This window comes from Narcine bancroftii, chromosome 5 (assembly GCF_036971445.1).
Source record: "Narcine bancroftii isolate sNarBan1 chromosome 5, sNarBan1.hap1, whole genome shotgun sequence".
Lineage (NCBI taxonomy): Eukaryota > Metazoa > Chordata > Chondrichthyes > Torpediniformes > Narcinidae > Narcine > Narcine bancroftii.
In genome coordinates, this window is record NC_091473.1 from 74171042 (window position 1) to 74187650 (window position 16609).

General features: G+C 39.9%; 1 protein-coding gene across 5 annotated transcripts in view; it reads right to left on the reverse strand.

The window, feature by feature from the left end:
• The window catches only part of kcnt2a (potassium channel, subfamily T, member 2a), a 1068826-nt gene that overhangs the window by 332113 nt on the left and 720104 nt on the right, over nucleotides 1-16609 (reverse strand). For all 5 annotated transcript variants that reach the window (XM_069937843.1, XM_069937844.1, XM_069937846.1 and 2 more), the window contains one exon: nucleotides 13386-13487. In XM_069937843.1, coding sequence (XP_069793944.1) covers nucleotides 13386-13487 — 102 coding nt within the window. The remainder of the gene's footprint in view (nucleotides 1-13385; nucleotides 13488-16609) is intronic.

The window sequence follows — 16609 nt, forward strand, 5'->3', positions numbered from 1 at the left end:
GAGTAGTATGAGTATTCCTTTTCTTTTGGGTTTTGTTTCCTCCATATGTCCACAAGTTTCATTTCTTGCATTGATTTAATTATAAATTTGGTTACTTTGTTCTTCCTGTTAATTTTTTTCCCCGTTTTATCCATATTTGGATCCAAATTCAGATTGAAATCCCCTCCTATTAGTATGTTCCCTTGCGTATTAGCTACCTTCAAAAAGATATCTTGCATAAACTTTTGATCTTCTTCGTTAGGTGAATATATATTAAGTAGATTCCAAAGCTCTGAATATATCTGACATTTTATCATAACATATCTCCCTGCTGGATCTATTATTTCCTCTTCTATTTTAAATGGCACATTTTTGCTAATTAATATAGCCACTCCTCTTGCTTTTGAATTATACGATGCTGCTGTTACATGTCCTACCCAATCTCTCTTTAATTTCTTGTGCTCCAATTCAGTTAAGTGTGTTTCTTGGACAAATGCTATATCTATTTTTTCCTTTTTCAGTAAATTTAGTAGTTTCTTCCTTTTAATTTGGTTATGTATTCCATTAATATTTAGAGTCATATAGTTCAGCGTAGCCATTTTATATTTTGTTTATCTTCTCTTTCCGTTTTTCCATCATTACCTTTCCTCCTTTTCCATTTCTGTTTTCTTATTTTCAACTCTTTACCAGACAACATTCCTACAACATCCAACATTTTCCTTATTCTCCTATTTCTATCTTCTTTATCCCCAATCTCCCCTTCCCCTCCTGAGTTGCCCTTTATCCCTTGTCGGACAACCACATCTCCCCTCTCCATTTGGATTTGCGAATCCACTCGCAAGCGTCAACTGATTTTGCAGTGACCGCTCTTTTCCCCCACCCAGCCCCCCCCAGAAAAGATTTCGCTTTTTATATGTCACAAAGGTCACTCTTTTAATTCCCTCCTTATTCTCTCTATTCCATTACCTTCTCTTATTAATTCTTGTCTATACTCTCTATGTTTTCCTCTAATTACAGATACTTTCACATATGCCCATTGTCTCTATTCACTCTTATACCTCTTTACCCGCATACATATCAATCGTGGTCATTTTTACCCTCCTTACCCTTCTTCATCCCTCAGTCTATTTTTGTCTTTACCCACATACATATCAATCGTGATCATTTTTGCTCTCATTACCCGTCTTCATCCCTCAGTCTATTTTTGTAATTGTTCTGCAAATTTTCGTGCTTCTTCTGGATCCGAGAATAGTCTGTTTTGTTGTCCTGGAATAAATATTTTCAATACCGCAGGATGCTTCAGTGTAAATTTATATCCTTTCTTCCATAAAATCGCTTTTGCTGTATTGAACTCTTTTCTCTTCTTTAGGAGTTCAAAGCTTATATCTGGATAAATGAAGATTTTTTGCCCTTTATACTCCAGTGGTTTGTTGCCCTCTCTTACTTTTTCCATTGTCTTCTCCAGTACCTTTTCTCTTGTAGTATATCTTAGGAATTTTACTACAATAGATCTTGGTTTTTGTTGTGGTTGTGGTTTAGGGGCCAATGCTCTATGTGCCCTTTCTATTTCCATTTCTTGCTGTAGTTCTGGACATCCTAGGGCCTTAGGGATCCATTCTTTTATAAACTCCCTCATATTCTTGCCTTCTTCATCTTCCTTAAGGCCCACTATCTTTATGTTATTTCTTCTGTTATAATTTTCCATTATATCTATTTTTTGGGCTAGTAATTCTTGTGTCTCTTTAGTTTTTTTATTAGATTCCTCCAATTTCTTTTTTAAGTCTTCTACCTCCATTTCTGCTGCTATTGCCCGTTCTTCCATCTTGTCCATTTTTTTCCCCATTTCTGTTAAGGTCATATCCATTTTATTTATTTTCTCTTCTGTGTTGTTTATTCTTCTTCTTAAATCATTGAATTCCTGTGTTTGCCATTCTTTAAATGACTCCATGTATCCTCTAACAAGAGCAAGTATATCCTTTACCTTGCCTTTCCCTTTATCTATTTCACTGTACTCTTCCTCTTCTTCTTCCTCTGGGTTGACCATCTGTTGTTTCTTTGCTGCCCTTTCCTCCTCTTCTTTCTTGTTTCCATTGTCTTCTGTGGTCTCTTCTTGCTGCAGGTGTTCTGCAGCTGTCGTTGCCGGCTGTGGAGATCGACTCCCCAGCTGGTCCCCCCTCCCGTCGGTGTGTTTTTTTGCATGCGCATCGCGCATGCGCGACTCCTCGCGCATGCGCGGTTGCGCACTTTTACTCGGCTCTGTGAGCCATTGTTGTAGTTCTTTTTCTACCGACCTGAGGTAGTGGGGCCCTCTCTCCACAGCGGGCCTCTTCGGACAGGTAAGGCCTTCACCTTTTTCCTCCGTTGTCTTCTCTTCCTCTCTTTTTTCCGTTGATTTTGATTTTTCTCCTTTTGTCTCCATCTTCTTTCCACCTTTATACTCACTTTTCTTTAACTTGTATTTCTGTGCCTTTGTATTTTCTCTTGTTTTTCCCGACTTTTCTGGAGAGGGCTGGAGTTCACCGTCCGGCCACTACTCCATCACGTGACTCCTCCTCCTTTATTTGTTTTTATGTATTCATTGTGTACAGTATTTTTGCACTACCAACTAGTGGTAATTCTGCCTCACTTGCAGAAAAAAGCATCTCAGGGCTGTATGTGATATCATATATCTACTACAATAATAAATCTGAAATAATCTCTGGTAGAACTCTTCCCTTTCTCGATCTCTCAGTCTCCATCTTGGGAGGCAAATTCTCTAAAGACATTCTCTACAAATTCACCAACTCCTACAGTTGCATTGTCTACACCTATTCACACCCTGTCCCCTGTAAAGATTCTGTTCGTTTCTCTCTATTTCTCCATCCTCATCGCATCTGCTCCAAGGATGAAGTTTTCCATTCCAGATAATCAGAGACATCCTACTTCAAAAGAAAAGTGGCTTCCCTTCGACCACCATCAATTTAGCTCTTACCCGAATCTCCTCCATTTCCTGCACATATGTTCTAACTCCCTCCACACCTAGGCTCAACGAATATAGGATTCCCATAATCTTCATCCACCACCCTCTACATCGAATGTATTATCCTTTACAATTTCCGCTGCCTACAGCATGATCCCACCACCAGATATCTTCCTGTCTCTCCCTTCCATCTGGACTACTCACTATGACTCCCTCATCCCTTCCTACGAATCATTCCCTTTTTTCCTAACCCTATGATTGGAGGAAATGTTATAGAGTAAAATCCCCATTATATGGAATTTAATCAACTGGAAACTCAAACAACTGGCAAAAAAAAATTCAAATAAATAAGATTGGGAGGATGGACCCTGCAGGGGACCGCCAAGACTTCATTGAACATGCACAGGTTTGCCCTGCTGAACTAGCAATGCTCCTCAGTGCACGTGCATTCATTTCACTCTTGCCACTTGTGTAGAGGTGAGGCGGGTTGTCACCAGGAGGAAAGTGCGCCGAGGGCCAGGGCCAGACCCAGACCCTCGAATGAAGGTGAGCTAGGTTGTCAGCACAAGGAAGGTGTACAGAAGGCCTGACCAGGACCCTTGAGTGGAGGTAAGAAAGGTGAACACAAAGAAGGGGAGGAATATGATATGGAGGGAGAAGATAGCAGCGGTGCTGAGACTTCGCTATCAATGTTCATATTTTAGACCTGACATAAAAGACAATCCTGATTTTGAGGCAATAGTTTTAAGTTTTGGGGACCGGCCTATACACCAACATCTATGATATGTAAAAAAATGTTTAAAGTTGGCAGGGGTTAACTATGATGGTGGCATGGTTAGTGTAACCACTAGTGCAATACTATTACAGTACCAGCAACAGGGTGCAAAGTTAAATTTTGTAAGTTATGGGAGTTACCTGATGAAAGTGAACTTTACATAATTAAAGACTACAATACTGATTTTTTTTTCAAATTACTTTACATCTTGCACTGTCTTTTGCCTTTTAAATGGTGTGTTCTTAATGCTGGTGTACTAGTTAGGCATTGGAAGAGTGAGTCTCAGTCGACTAAGAAATTTGCATATCTGACATCTCCCATCCCCTGAGGTGCCGGATAATGGGGATTCTAATGTAATTGTGTCCACACTTCCTCTCTCTCCATTATTCAGGGACCTAAATGGTTCTTCCAAGTGAACCAGCAGTTCATGTGATCTGCAGTGGGCATCTACTGCATCCAGTGCTCCCATTGTGATCTCCCAGTGGCCAACTGTTTCAATTTTGTACCCCTCTCCCACACCAACATGTCTGTTCATAGCCTCAGGCACTGCCAGAGTCGAGGCCACCTGTAAATTGAAGGAACACCACCTAGAACTAGTCCCTTCCCCTATCACTTCCCAGCTCTTTTCTCTTCTTCCCTCCCAAACATATCAAATAATGACCTCTTGCTTGTAGGCCTGTTCTCCTCTCTTCCCCCGCCCCCCACCATTTTATTCAGGTGTTTGCTGCTTTTTTGCTCATATCTTGATGAAGGGTCCAGGCCTGAAATATTGGTTTTGGATCTTTGCTATAAGGAAGGCAGGGCCACCTGCCCCCACCTCCTCCTTAAGGGGGCCACAGCACATTTAAGGGGGGGGAAACAATTTGTAGAGAAGGGGGATTGAAACTGAAATGACCTAGAATAGATAAATGCAGATTTCTTTTGCCTCAGAGCATTTGTTCCATCATCATGATTGTATTTGACTGACATGGAACCAGCTTTGACTATGAATTGCCTTCCATGTAGTTTTCCTCTTTTATTTCATGACAGATGATGAATATACATCTCCTTCTGTCTGCTTTTACTTATGCATTCTTCATTATTTTTCCATAAAATGTAAGCCAATTGTTGAGCTAAACCTTGCAAGAAGTACGTTCATTTTGTAATAGTTAATTGTTGTTACTTTTAGAAAGAATTTTTCCCACAAGTTCCATGGTAAAAAAGTATCAGCAGTATTCAGAAGAGTACTTATCATCTGGTTTCATTACATCTCTGCAAAACTGTTCTCTGTCCATGTGTTTTCAAATGAAAGCACGAGGCCATGCAAGCTGAAATAACATATGGAGACTGTACATAACCTTGTGTTACTTCAAAACCCTTTGAGATAATGTGGAGAGAAGGCCAATGCTCAAACAATTACTGAAATGTCACAGAAATTAGAAAAGTGTCTTCTTGCATCATACCAGATACGAGAATGGATTGCTATAAGTGTTCATAACACCATTGAATCATTTATTTTTCCTTCAGTGTCCATAATAATATCTGACGTTGCAAACTTAAATGCCAAATAAACTATTCAGACAATTCCTTGGAGTAATTCCACTGTTTCTAGAAGAATTGATGAGATGGCAAGGAACATTGAAAAACAATTAGTAATTTCAATACAATCCAAGACATTTTCTGAACTATTAGACAAATCCACTCTGCAAGAGAACAATGTTCTTCTCATGGATTATGCCAGATTCTGGAATGAAAACAAGCTGATTAATGGAAAAGAAGTCATTTTCGAGAAGGATTAAATAGATCCTAAGGGGACCGACTCTTTTCAAAGAATTACATCAATGAGAACACTATTCCATTCGAGAACATCATTGCCTGTGCAGATGATTTTACTACTTCAAAAGCTGGATGATGCAGAGGGTTATACCTTCAGTCTTTACTGTTCATTGCATCAATCATTGGGAACACTTAGTCATTAAAAACATGGTTGCTTTCAATTTTCTTAAAGATGATCATTTATGAAATTACATACCATTCAAGACCATCTATTCTGGCAGCTGTGCACAGAAAATAATGAATTTTTCCCAACACTGTTGCTGCATTGTATGGTGAGATGGCTGGCCAATGGAAGTTGATTTTTCATTTGTTTGCAAACTAAGGTTTCCTTTCTTTCTCATAACAAGCAGAGAGGAAAACTTGTTGATACAAAGGAGGACATATTTTATCTGGCAGGTATATTTGACAAACTCAATTTATTGAATAAGACCTTACAGGGTAAACATAACAAGCTCATAGTAAGGAGGCCATTGTTTGTTCCTTAAAAATATCGGTCTATTGGTGCAATATCAGAGGTCAGGAATTTTTACCATTCTGAACATGAATGCAGAGTAACTGAAGGATGGTGACATTACCATTTATGTGAAACACCTAAAGCAAATACACACAGATCTGCAGGAAAGATTTAAGGACCTGTTAAACCTCACTATATCCTATTGGTTATTAGATCCATATGAGAAACAACTCACCAATGTTGATGCAGAAATTCAAGAGATGTTAATTGACCTTCAAAGTGATGTAATTGCACACCAGATGTTCATTCAATTTAAACAATGGGGGTGGGGGTGGGGGGGGGGTGGTTGGGGTGCTGAATAAATTTACAGAACTATGGGGAAAAGGCCAAAATATTTTTCATAGTCTTTCCCTCAACATAATTAGCTGACTGTGGATTCAGCTAATTACCTTGACAAATCCAGTAACAGACAAAATATCACAACAAGAGGTGAGCTTCAATATCCACTATCCAATTTGGATGCTCACATCAAAAAACTTACACAGGATCATCAAACTCAAGGATCTCACTAAGATTTACATTTTATAAAAATTATGTTTTGAAGTTCTTTTTATTAAATTTCATGGTGTACAAACCATCGCCTTCTGAGAATCTATTTTTTTGTAATATGCATGTTCAGGTTTTCTTACTTCCTACATGTTAAATAAGAATAATTTCCTTTCTGTCTCTTTTACTGGTATCATAAGCTACTGTTGTTCGAGTAAAAGCTTGGTTTACTTTTCACCTCATTGTTTTATACTTTTCCTGCAGTTGGTAGGAAAGAAGAATGGAAGAAACCAACTAAAGTTGACTGCTTCACAGGGATGGGGCCTCAAACTTCTGTTCAGAGTAGTCAGGGGGCCATACCCAAAAAAAAGTTTGGGGAAAAGCTCTGGCCCACTTACCTGTAAAGGCCCAGGCTTTATGTTTATTCCAAATAGATATTTGCAGGATTTAGGGCACGTAGGGAATTAGGCAGAAGGAAGCTAATATTGGAAGATGCTGAATTTGATCACCCATGATATTGATGGATGTTGGAGCAAGGTTAAAGGGTTACATGGCCTTCTGTCCTATTTCTCATGTCTTACAATACTTTTTCCACTTGGGCGGATTCCAAATCCCAAGCCCAGCAGTGCCACTTTTTTTTTCACTGGATATACTGATCAAACAAGATAAGCGAACTGCATGATAGACATGGTGGTGATGAAGACCGCCTGTCCTCCAGGTGCTGTGCCTTGCAGGAGCCAATCTAAAGAGAGAGTTAGGCAAGGTCAACCCACAGAAAGCTGCTGGAGTGGATAACATTCCTGGCAGAGTACTCAGGGAATGTGTGACTCAGCGAGCAAATGTTTTCACTGGCATCTTTAACATATCCCTGAGAAGTTCCATGGTTCCAACTTGTTTCAAAGCCACCACTGTTGAACCCATGCAGGTCATCTGTGTCATGCCTCAATAACTACTGTCCTGTTGCACTCACGTCCATCATCGTGAAGTGCTTCAAGAGGTTTGTCATGGGCCACATCAAGCTCCTGCTGCCCCCGTTACTGAACCCCACCCCTCCCCTGCAGTTGGCATACGGACCCAACCTTTCTATGGGCAATGCCACTGCCCTCCATCAGCCCTCACCCACCTGGAAAATAAGGACTCATATTTTTGAATGCTGTTCATTGACTTCAGTTCAGCATTCAATATAATCGTACCTCAGTAATTGATAAGGAAGTTGAGCCTGATGGATCTAAACATCTCCCTCTGCAATTGGATACTTGACTTTCTGTCGGGGAGTCCTCAAGCTGTCTGGATCATTAACAGCACCTCCATGACTATTACACTGAACACAGCCCTCTTCCTCCCACACCCAGGGCTACATGCTTTGTCCACTGCTGTTCACTTCGTTGACCCATGACTGTGCAGCTAAACACAGCTTGAACCACATCATCAAGCTTGCTGGCAACAAAACCGTGGGGGGCCTTATTAGTAAGGATGAGGAGCCAGTATACAGAGATGAGGTGTAGGCCCTAATGGACTGGTGCAGAGCCAACCACCTGTATCTGAATGTTAATAAAATGAAAGAGATGGTCGTCAACTTCAGGAGGGCCCGGGGGGAGGGACCACACTCTGCTGACCATTGTCGCCATTGAGGTCGTCAAGAGTATCAAGCTCCTTGGAGTGCACTTGGCAGAGAATCTCACCTGGTTTCTTAACACCGGGTCCAGAGCCAAGAAAGCCCAGCAGTGCCACTACTTCCTGAGAAAGCAGAGGAACATTCATCTCCCACCCTCCCTCCTTACTACATTCTACAGAAGATATATTGAGAGCATCCTGTGCAACTACATCACCGCCTGCTCTGGAAGCTGTACCACCTCGGATCACAAGATCCTGCAGAGGATAGTGAAGCCAGTGGAAAAAAAAAATCAATGGGGGCTTTCTTCCTACCTTGAAGGATATTTACAATACTGGATGCAGGTGAAAGGCAATAAACATTGTGAAGGACTCCACACACCCGTCACGTAAACAGTTTTCCCTTCTGCCATCTGGCAGAGGGTACCCACAGCACTCAGGTATTTACATCCAGATTGGACAACAGTTTCCCTCCCCTGCACATCGCGCCCCCCCCCCCCCCCCAAGCCATCAGGCTTCTGAATTGCTAGAACATGTGGATAGTGTACTATAGGCTTTTATTACATACACCTTAATTTTTAATGTGTTGAACTTCTATTCCACTTTATATTTATGTAAATATCCTCCGTGGTCCTGGAGAAACACTTTCTCATCTTTACCATGCGAACCTGGTATGAATGACAAATAAAGGTGATGACTTGAAATCCCCTCTGCTTTAACTCTTACTTTTGTTCCCTCAAGTGTGCACATTGATAAATTAAGTCCCCCATTATCACCAATTTAATGTGAAAAGTCAATAAATGCTCCACTAATTATCTAAAAATAAAAAGTAACCTCAGATGCTAGAAATCTGTTACAAAACAAGATGATGCTGGAACCACTTATCAAGTCACGTCACATCACTGAAAGAGGAGAGAGTTGAAGACCCCTGATCTGTAACATTAATTCTGTTTCTTCTTCTAAAGATGCTCCCTAATGTGCTGTACATTTCCAATGTGTTTTTCTGGTTTTACATCAGAATTTATTGTTTATAAACAAGTCACAAATTATATGTAGTTTACACACAAGACCATAGACCATAAGACATAGCAGCAGAAATGGGCAATTCAGCCCAATGAGTCATGAACTGATGCATTTTTTCCATTCAGCCCCACTCCACATCCTTTTCCCTCCAACTTTCATCTCCTGGCTAATCAAGGACCTATCAATCTCTGCCTTAAAAACACCTAATAACCTGATGTTCACAATCACCTGTGGGAATAAATTCCAATTCCTCCATCCTCCAGCTGAAGAAATTCCTCCACCCTCTGACTGAAGAAATTCCTCTGCATCTCTGTTCGAAGCAACCACCTTCAATGCTGAAGTTGTATCCTCTTGTCCTAGATTTTCCCACCATGGAACACAACCTTCCTACATTTATTTTGTCTATTCCTTTCAATATTTGAAATGTTTTAATGAGATCCCCCTACCTCATTTCCCTAAATTCCAATAAGTACAGGCCAAGAACTGTCCATCACTCCTTATACGATAATCCTTCAATTCCCAGAATCATCCTTGAGAACCACTTCTTAACCCTCTCAGGCTATCCTGCACAATGACTCCTATCTGGGTTTTTTCAATTTTCTCCCCATTTAAAAAGTCTGCCCATTAATTTTTTTCCTCTGTCAAAGTGCATGAAAATACACTTTCCAACATTGTATTTCTCTGTCCTTTCTCATAATCTGTTTAAGCCCATCTAAACCTCATTTCCTCCACATGATCTGCTCCTCCACCTACCTTCATATCATGGGCAAACTTGGCCACAAAGCCATTCATTCTATAATCCAAAATATTAATGTACAACGTTGAAAGAAGCAGCTCCAACACCTGTGGAACACTACTAGCAACTGCAGGCAACCAGAATATGATTCCTGTATTGACTCTCTATTTCCTGCCAATCATCAATGCTCTACCTGTGCTTGTATGTTCCCTGTTATACCATGGGCTCTTATTTTGTTAAGTTGCCTGATATGTGGCACCTTGTCAAAGGCCATCTTGAAAAATCAAATACACCAAATCCTCTGCATCATCATTATCTAGCCTGCTTGTCATTTTCAAAGAATTCCAATAGGTTTCTAAGCTAGATTTTCCCTTAAGGAAACCATGCTGGCTTTGGCCTTTCTTGTCATGTGCCTCCAAGTCCTCTGTAACCTCATCCTTGAAAATCGACTGCAACCTCTTCCAAACCATTGACATCAGACTAATTTGTCTATAATTTCCTTTCTGCTGCCCCCTCCCTGCTTGAATAATAAAAACAAGCTAGGGAGTCAGAACACAAGAAAATTGGCCAAACTGTCTGATGAGTTTATGAAATTTGCAAGATTTTGGTGTTCATTTTGTCACATGCTATTTTCATCTATGGAGAGAGAGTGAAAACTAATGCTCTTTCAGAACAATTTTTGTAATCTGTGGCCTCTCAAATCCCAAAATGTTTTGCACAGTTTGTTGTCTATTCTGATGGATTTCAATGCAATGTAACCTCTCAATATCATTCAGCTCCTGGTACAGAGGGTGAAGAATCATTTCCCACAGAGAAGGAAATGATGAAGTGAAAGTTAGTGGACATGATGTCTAAATGGCCCACAGGCCACTAATCTGGTATTATTTATGATACATAGAAGACCATTGCTCACCACAGAGATTTGGCTATGGAAGAATAGTGCAGCTTAACTTAGCAGGACAGGTGACCAAAAAAAAAAACTGGGAATCAGATGAGGTGATTGCGTGAGACAATTTCAGAGCAAAGATACCATGCAAGTGTACAAAAGTGGTGATTAACATAGACGCAGCTCAAGGCCCACTGCTCTACACCCATGACTGTGGCTAGACATAATTCAAATGTAGTCTACAAATTTGCATATGACACCATGGTCATCGGCAGAATCACAGATGGCAATGAGGACGCATACAGGAGGAAGATAGATCAGCTAGTTGAGTGGTGTCACAATAACAACCTTACGCTCAACATTAGCAAAACCAAGGAGCTGATTGTTGGCTTCAGGAGGAAATCAGGGGAACATGAAGCAGTCCTCATCGAAGGATCAGCAGTGGAGAGGGTCATGAACTTCAAATTCCGTAGACAAATCTGAGGATCTGTCCTGGAGCGTCCATGTCGATACATTCATGAAGGTGACTCACCAGTGGCTATACCAGTGACAAACTCATCAAAAAATGAAAAAGTATACCACACCTAACTTTTTTTAATAATTACATTTTGAATATCTTAATTCCCCACTACAAAAAAAACATTAACATACAAATGCTAAAATGACAGCATCATCAATTTCCCTCGCTCATGTGATCGCAAGAGAGACTGTGAGCATAGTTGAGTCAGCATCGCAAGAGAGTAGTGTACCATATATCGCAAACATTGGAATTCAAAATTGAAAGTATGGAATCGAACCATTGTAACTTTGAAAAATCATAAGTCAGACCGTCACAAGTAGAGGAGCACTTTAGTGAGGCATTTGAGGAGATTAACTAAGTCATCAAAGACTCTCAAAAATTTCAACAGGTGTACCGTGGAGAGCATTCTGTCTCATTGCATTGCTGTATTGTATGGAAGTACCAATGTACAGGACAGCAAAAACCTCTACAGACAGTTGCTGACTTGGCCAGCTCCATCATGGGCACCAGTCTTCACTCCATCAAGCATATCTACAAGAGGCGGTGTCTCTTAAGAAAGCAATCTCTATGCTGAATGATCACCACTACCCTAGGCATGCCCTTTTCATGCTGCTACCATCTGTAAAAAGGTACAGGAGCCTGAAAAAGGGCACCCAGTGGCACAAAGACAGCTTCTTCCCCTCTGCCATCAGATTTATGAATGGACAATAAACCTCACTTTATGCCATTTTCTTGCCATATTTATTTTGAAATGTAATTTATAGCAACATTTGCACTGTGAGGTGATCCTGAATGTGTTCTGATCACCGAGACAGTGATATGAAATTAAGAGAAGAACCAGAGTTAGAAATTGCAGGATACACAAGCAGAAACTGGAAGGTCCACAAAAATTAATTGGTAGATGAAACTAAGATGATTATCAACAATGAAGCACAAGATGAAAGCAGATCAATTACAGAGAGTTCTCTGATGTCGCCATGTTATTTTAACTCAGGGTACCACTACAGTTATTGCCTGTCCCTAGAGGAGCTGGTGTTGAGCTGCCTTCTTGAATCATTGCAATTCTTCTGGCGAAGAACCCAGTGCTGCATAAGGAGCTTCAAGATTTAGCCCACAGTGACAAAGGATAAATGTTTCCAAGGTAGGATGGTGAGATTTTGGAGAGAACCGATGATGTTGAAGTTCCCATGCCCCTGCTTCTCTCATTTTTGTGGTGCTAAAGGTGATGGGTTTGTGGGGTGCTGTTCATGTGAACTGGTGCAGGTTGTAAGGTGTACCAGCAAGAGGGCCAGTCACAAGAGGGCTAAAATAGCAACTATAACAGTACAAATGTATTGAAAGCAAATCAAGTTACTTTGCACCTTGCACAAATATAAGTAGGCAACACACTGCTTTATAGAAGAGGTGGCAATTCACCAGAACTGAGGTGTCCCCAAACAACAGAGGTGTCCCAAAGCAAACATTCAGGGATAATAAATGCACCATTGCACACAATGAGATCTCAGAGGTTAGGAAAGCAATAACATTTATAAATGACTGATAATGGTGTGTACATGGTGAATAGTTAAACTATTTTAAAAATTCCTATGTGTACATAGTTGATGGTTTGAATGGGTTTCCTTTTTGAAGGACAGAGTCTATAAAAGCTGAATGCAGCACATGGTTTCACTGAAAATTCTTGCTCTCAATAAAGGATGTTCTGTGGCTGACTCAAGGCAGGAAGGCATACAGATGTTCTTTATGTACACAATCTAACATATACAGTATATTGTTTCATGATTGCTTAATGGTTATTTTAGCATTTTGATGGAAAAAGACATTACTTGGCAAACCTGATCATATTTAGCAAAAGAAGCAACAATTTACCCCTTTTTATTCACAAGATGAATGAATGTAAATTAAATACAAATGTCAATCAACCACTTTTTTAAAAAAAAAACAAGACTAATTTGTAGATAGGGTGCACAATAGTATAGTTCCTGATTTGTCAATATTCCAAGACATCTTATGATTTGCATTCAATGACAGTCATTTGGAGTTTCAGATTTGTTTCAATGAGTAAAAGGGAAGGGAATTTCTACCTGGTACAGCAGTGTGTCTAACATGCTGATACTGAAGACACGACCAGCAGCAAATGGTTGACGAAACATGAATGCCAGATTGGAACCTTTTTCACGTTCTTTCTATAGGAGAGAAAGAGTAGGCTTAATTTGTATTTTGAGCAGAGCAACACTGCCCCTTACTGGTTACTACAGGAACTGAACAAAGTCCAGCATAGCACAGTTGCAATTTCCTTCAAGGTGCAAGAATTACGTGGGAGATGACAAAATTTCAAAGATAAAGGAAAATTTAGTGTTTCATTGTACTTTGCAAACACATAACGCATACACAATTCTTCAATAATTTGAAAATACAGATATCTATGACAACAATTCAGTGTCAAATCCAGCTGAGATATTAAGGGTAGAATTTTTTTTTTTAAAAAGCATACTTTTAGCATTTCACATTATTTGTGTCATTGTCATATTGAGTAAAAAATATAAATGCATTTCTTATTTGCCATACATCTGCAGTCTGGTGTTGAGAAATCATTAAAACCATGGCTTGAGTTTGTATCAGCATTACTTCATTTAATGGAAAACATTGTTGAACATGCTTTCAATGAACAGCACAGAAAAGGTCACCATCTAACCTGCAAAATTTACATATTCAAATATGGCAAAGATGAATATTCTTGCATAATAAATTACAATTCCCTGAACAATTCTATTCAATTACATCCAACACTGACCATTTTAAAAACATACCAGCACAGCTACAAACAGAAAATCCAACATAGTTATAAAAAAAACTACAAATGCTGGAAATGTTAAATGAAAGTGTTATGATATACAGTTGGTCAGGCACATTAACTTGGTTTGATTTCATTAAACTTCTTTAAACAGGTAGCTATTTCTTTCCTGATTAAAGACTATCACCTTGCTAACAGCTGTTTATAAAATAATTAGACTCAATGACATACACATTTTTCTTCTCTTGAATTTGTAATTTTCCAATTCATCGACACCTTCCCTGAACTCAGTGAGTCTTGAAATGTTTCAACCAATGATAGCACCATCTTTAGGGCAGTTCCTTTAAGACCAATGGAAGCCTGTGTCTAAGATATTGGTGCCCATGCTTGGCAACCCGGTCTACGAAGGTTACAAGCTCTGAGGGAGCAGCAAATCATTGCAGGGTCTCACCGAGGCTGCTCATGAACCATCTGCTGGGAACCAGGTATAGGGTGTTGGATTTGTGAGGCCTTCAATGCTGTGCCAGTCTCCCAAAGAGTCTTGGGAGCCTACAGCTTCTCAAGTCCACTGGGAGTTCAGAACCAGGGGCCAAAGAGGGTGACGTGGATGCCTCAAACTTGGGTTCATCACTGGAAAGAGCAGGAGGTCATGCAGTTATGAAGGTTACAGGAGATAGGAGGCAATAGCAGAGGAGATGAGGGATCAATGGATTCTCTGAAAGTCTCACTCTCACTTCTGTTTCTCTTTATTCCTTTGCAGGATGTGCACATGATTAACAATGGCAGCATTTATTGTCCAGTTACAATGGTACTCGAACTGAATCCAGGATCATCCATCAGCCAAACTGGTTACAGTTAGCAGACTTAGTTCCACAAAGTAACTTGGAAGTATCTTTAAATTAAAATCCAGTTAATTTCTGCTCATCATAATTGATCCTAGAAATTTTTATTTAAAGTTCCAGACTCATTTACTTATGTGAATCAGGGACAATATGACCCATTGATAGTGAATGACATTTGGCAAGTGACTGAATTGACAGAGGGGGTGCATTTTGGGACCAGTGACCATAATTCTTAAAAATATTTTTAAAAGAAAATTAATATTTGTTTGATTTTAAAGCAAAAAAAAACAAAAGTACAAAAGGTAATTGTGGAGTGTTAAGTGTAAATAACAGATTAAATCATTAAAAATTATACAGAAATGTTAAGACATATTCACAATTCATAAACATATAAATAATTTCATCCTGATTGGAGAGAAATCCAAACACCATCCTTACTTTATCCATGTTGTATGATAATAAGCATATTTAATAATGAAATGAAAAGAGAAAAAACATTATTTATTATTAAAGATGAAGAAAATTACTCGTAAATGGCCCCTCCAACATTTGAAATCTTAAAGGTGGATAAGTCTCCGAATCCCGACGGGATTTTCCCCAGGACCTTGAGGGAAGTCAGGGAGGAAATAGCAGAGGCTCTGACAGTGATTTTACAACAATCACTTAAGGAGGGTGTGGTGCCATGGGATTGGCATGTTGCAAATGTGGTTCCGCTGTTTAGAAAGGGCTCAGTGTGTAGGCCCAGCAATTATCAGCCAGTAAGTTTGACATCGGTGGTGGGTAAATTTATGGAAGGTATTCTTAGGGATAGTATGTATAAGTATCTAGAGGGGCAGAGATTATTCAGGGACACTCAACATAGGTTTGTGAGGTGTAGGTCATGTTTGACAAATCTTGTTGAATTTTTTGAGGGAGTGACGAGAAAGGTTGATGAAGGTAGAGCAGTAGACGTGGTCTATTTGGATTTCAGTAAAGCTTTTGATAAGATGCCACATGGATGGTTAGTGAGAAAGGTTCAGTCACTAGGGATAGATGTTGTGGAAGTCAATTGGGTTCAACGGTGGCTTGAAGATAGGCACCAGAGAGTCATAGTGGACAACTGTCTGTCAGGATGGAGGCCAGTGACGAGTGGTGTGCCTCAGGGATCGGTGTTGGGTCCTTTGTTGTTCGTCATTTACATTAATGATTTGGATGATGGGGTGGGAAATTGGGTGAGTAAATATGCAGATGGTACAAAAATAGGGGGAGTTGTGGATAGTGAGGAGGGATTTTGTGGACTGCAGAAGGATTTGGACTGCTTAGAGGAGTGGGCTGAAAGGTGGCAGATGGAGTTTAATGTAGATAAGTGTGAAGTACTTCATTTTGGGAAGAATAACCAAAATAGGGCATATACAGTGAAGGGGAGGGCATTGAGGAATGCAGAGGAACAGAGAGATCTTGGAATAATGGTTCAGCATTCCTTGAAGGTAGATTCCCATGTAGATAGGGTGGTGAAGAAAGCTTTTGGTATGCTGGCCTTTATAAATCATAACATGGAATATAGGAGCTGGGAGGTGATGTTGAGACTGTTCAAGGCATTGGTGAGGCCAAGTTTGGAATATTGTGTGCAGTTCTGGTCTCCAAGTTATAGAAACAATATCAATAAAGTAGAGAGGGTGCAGAGAAGATTTAC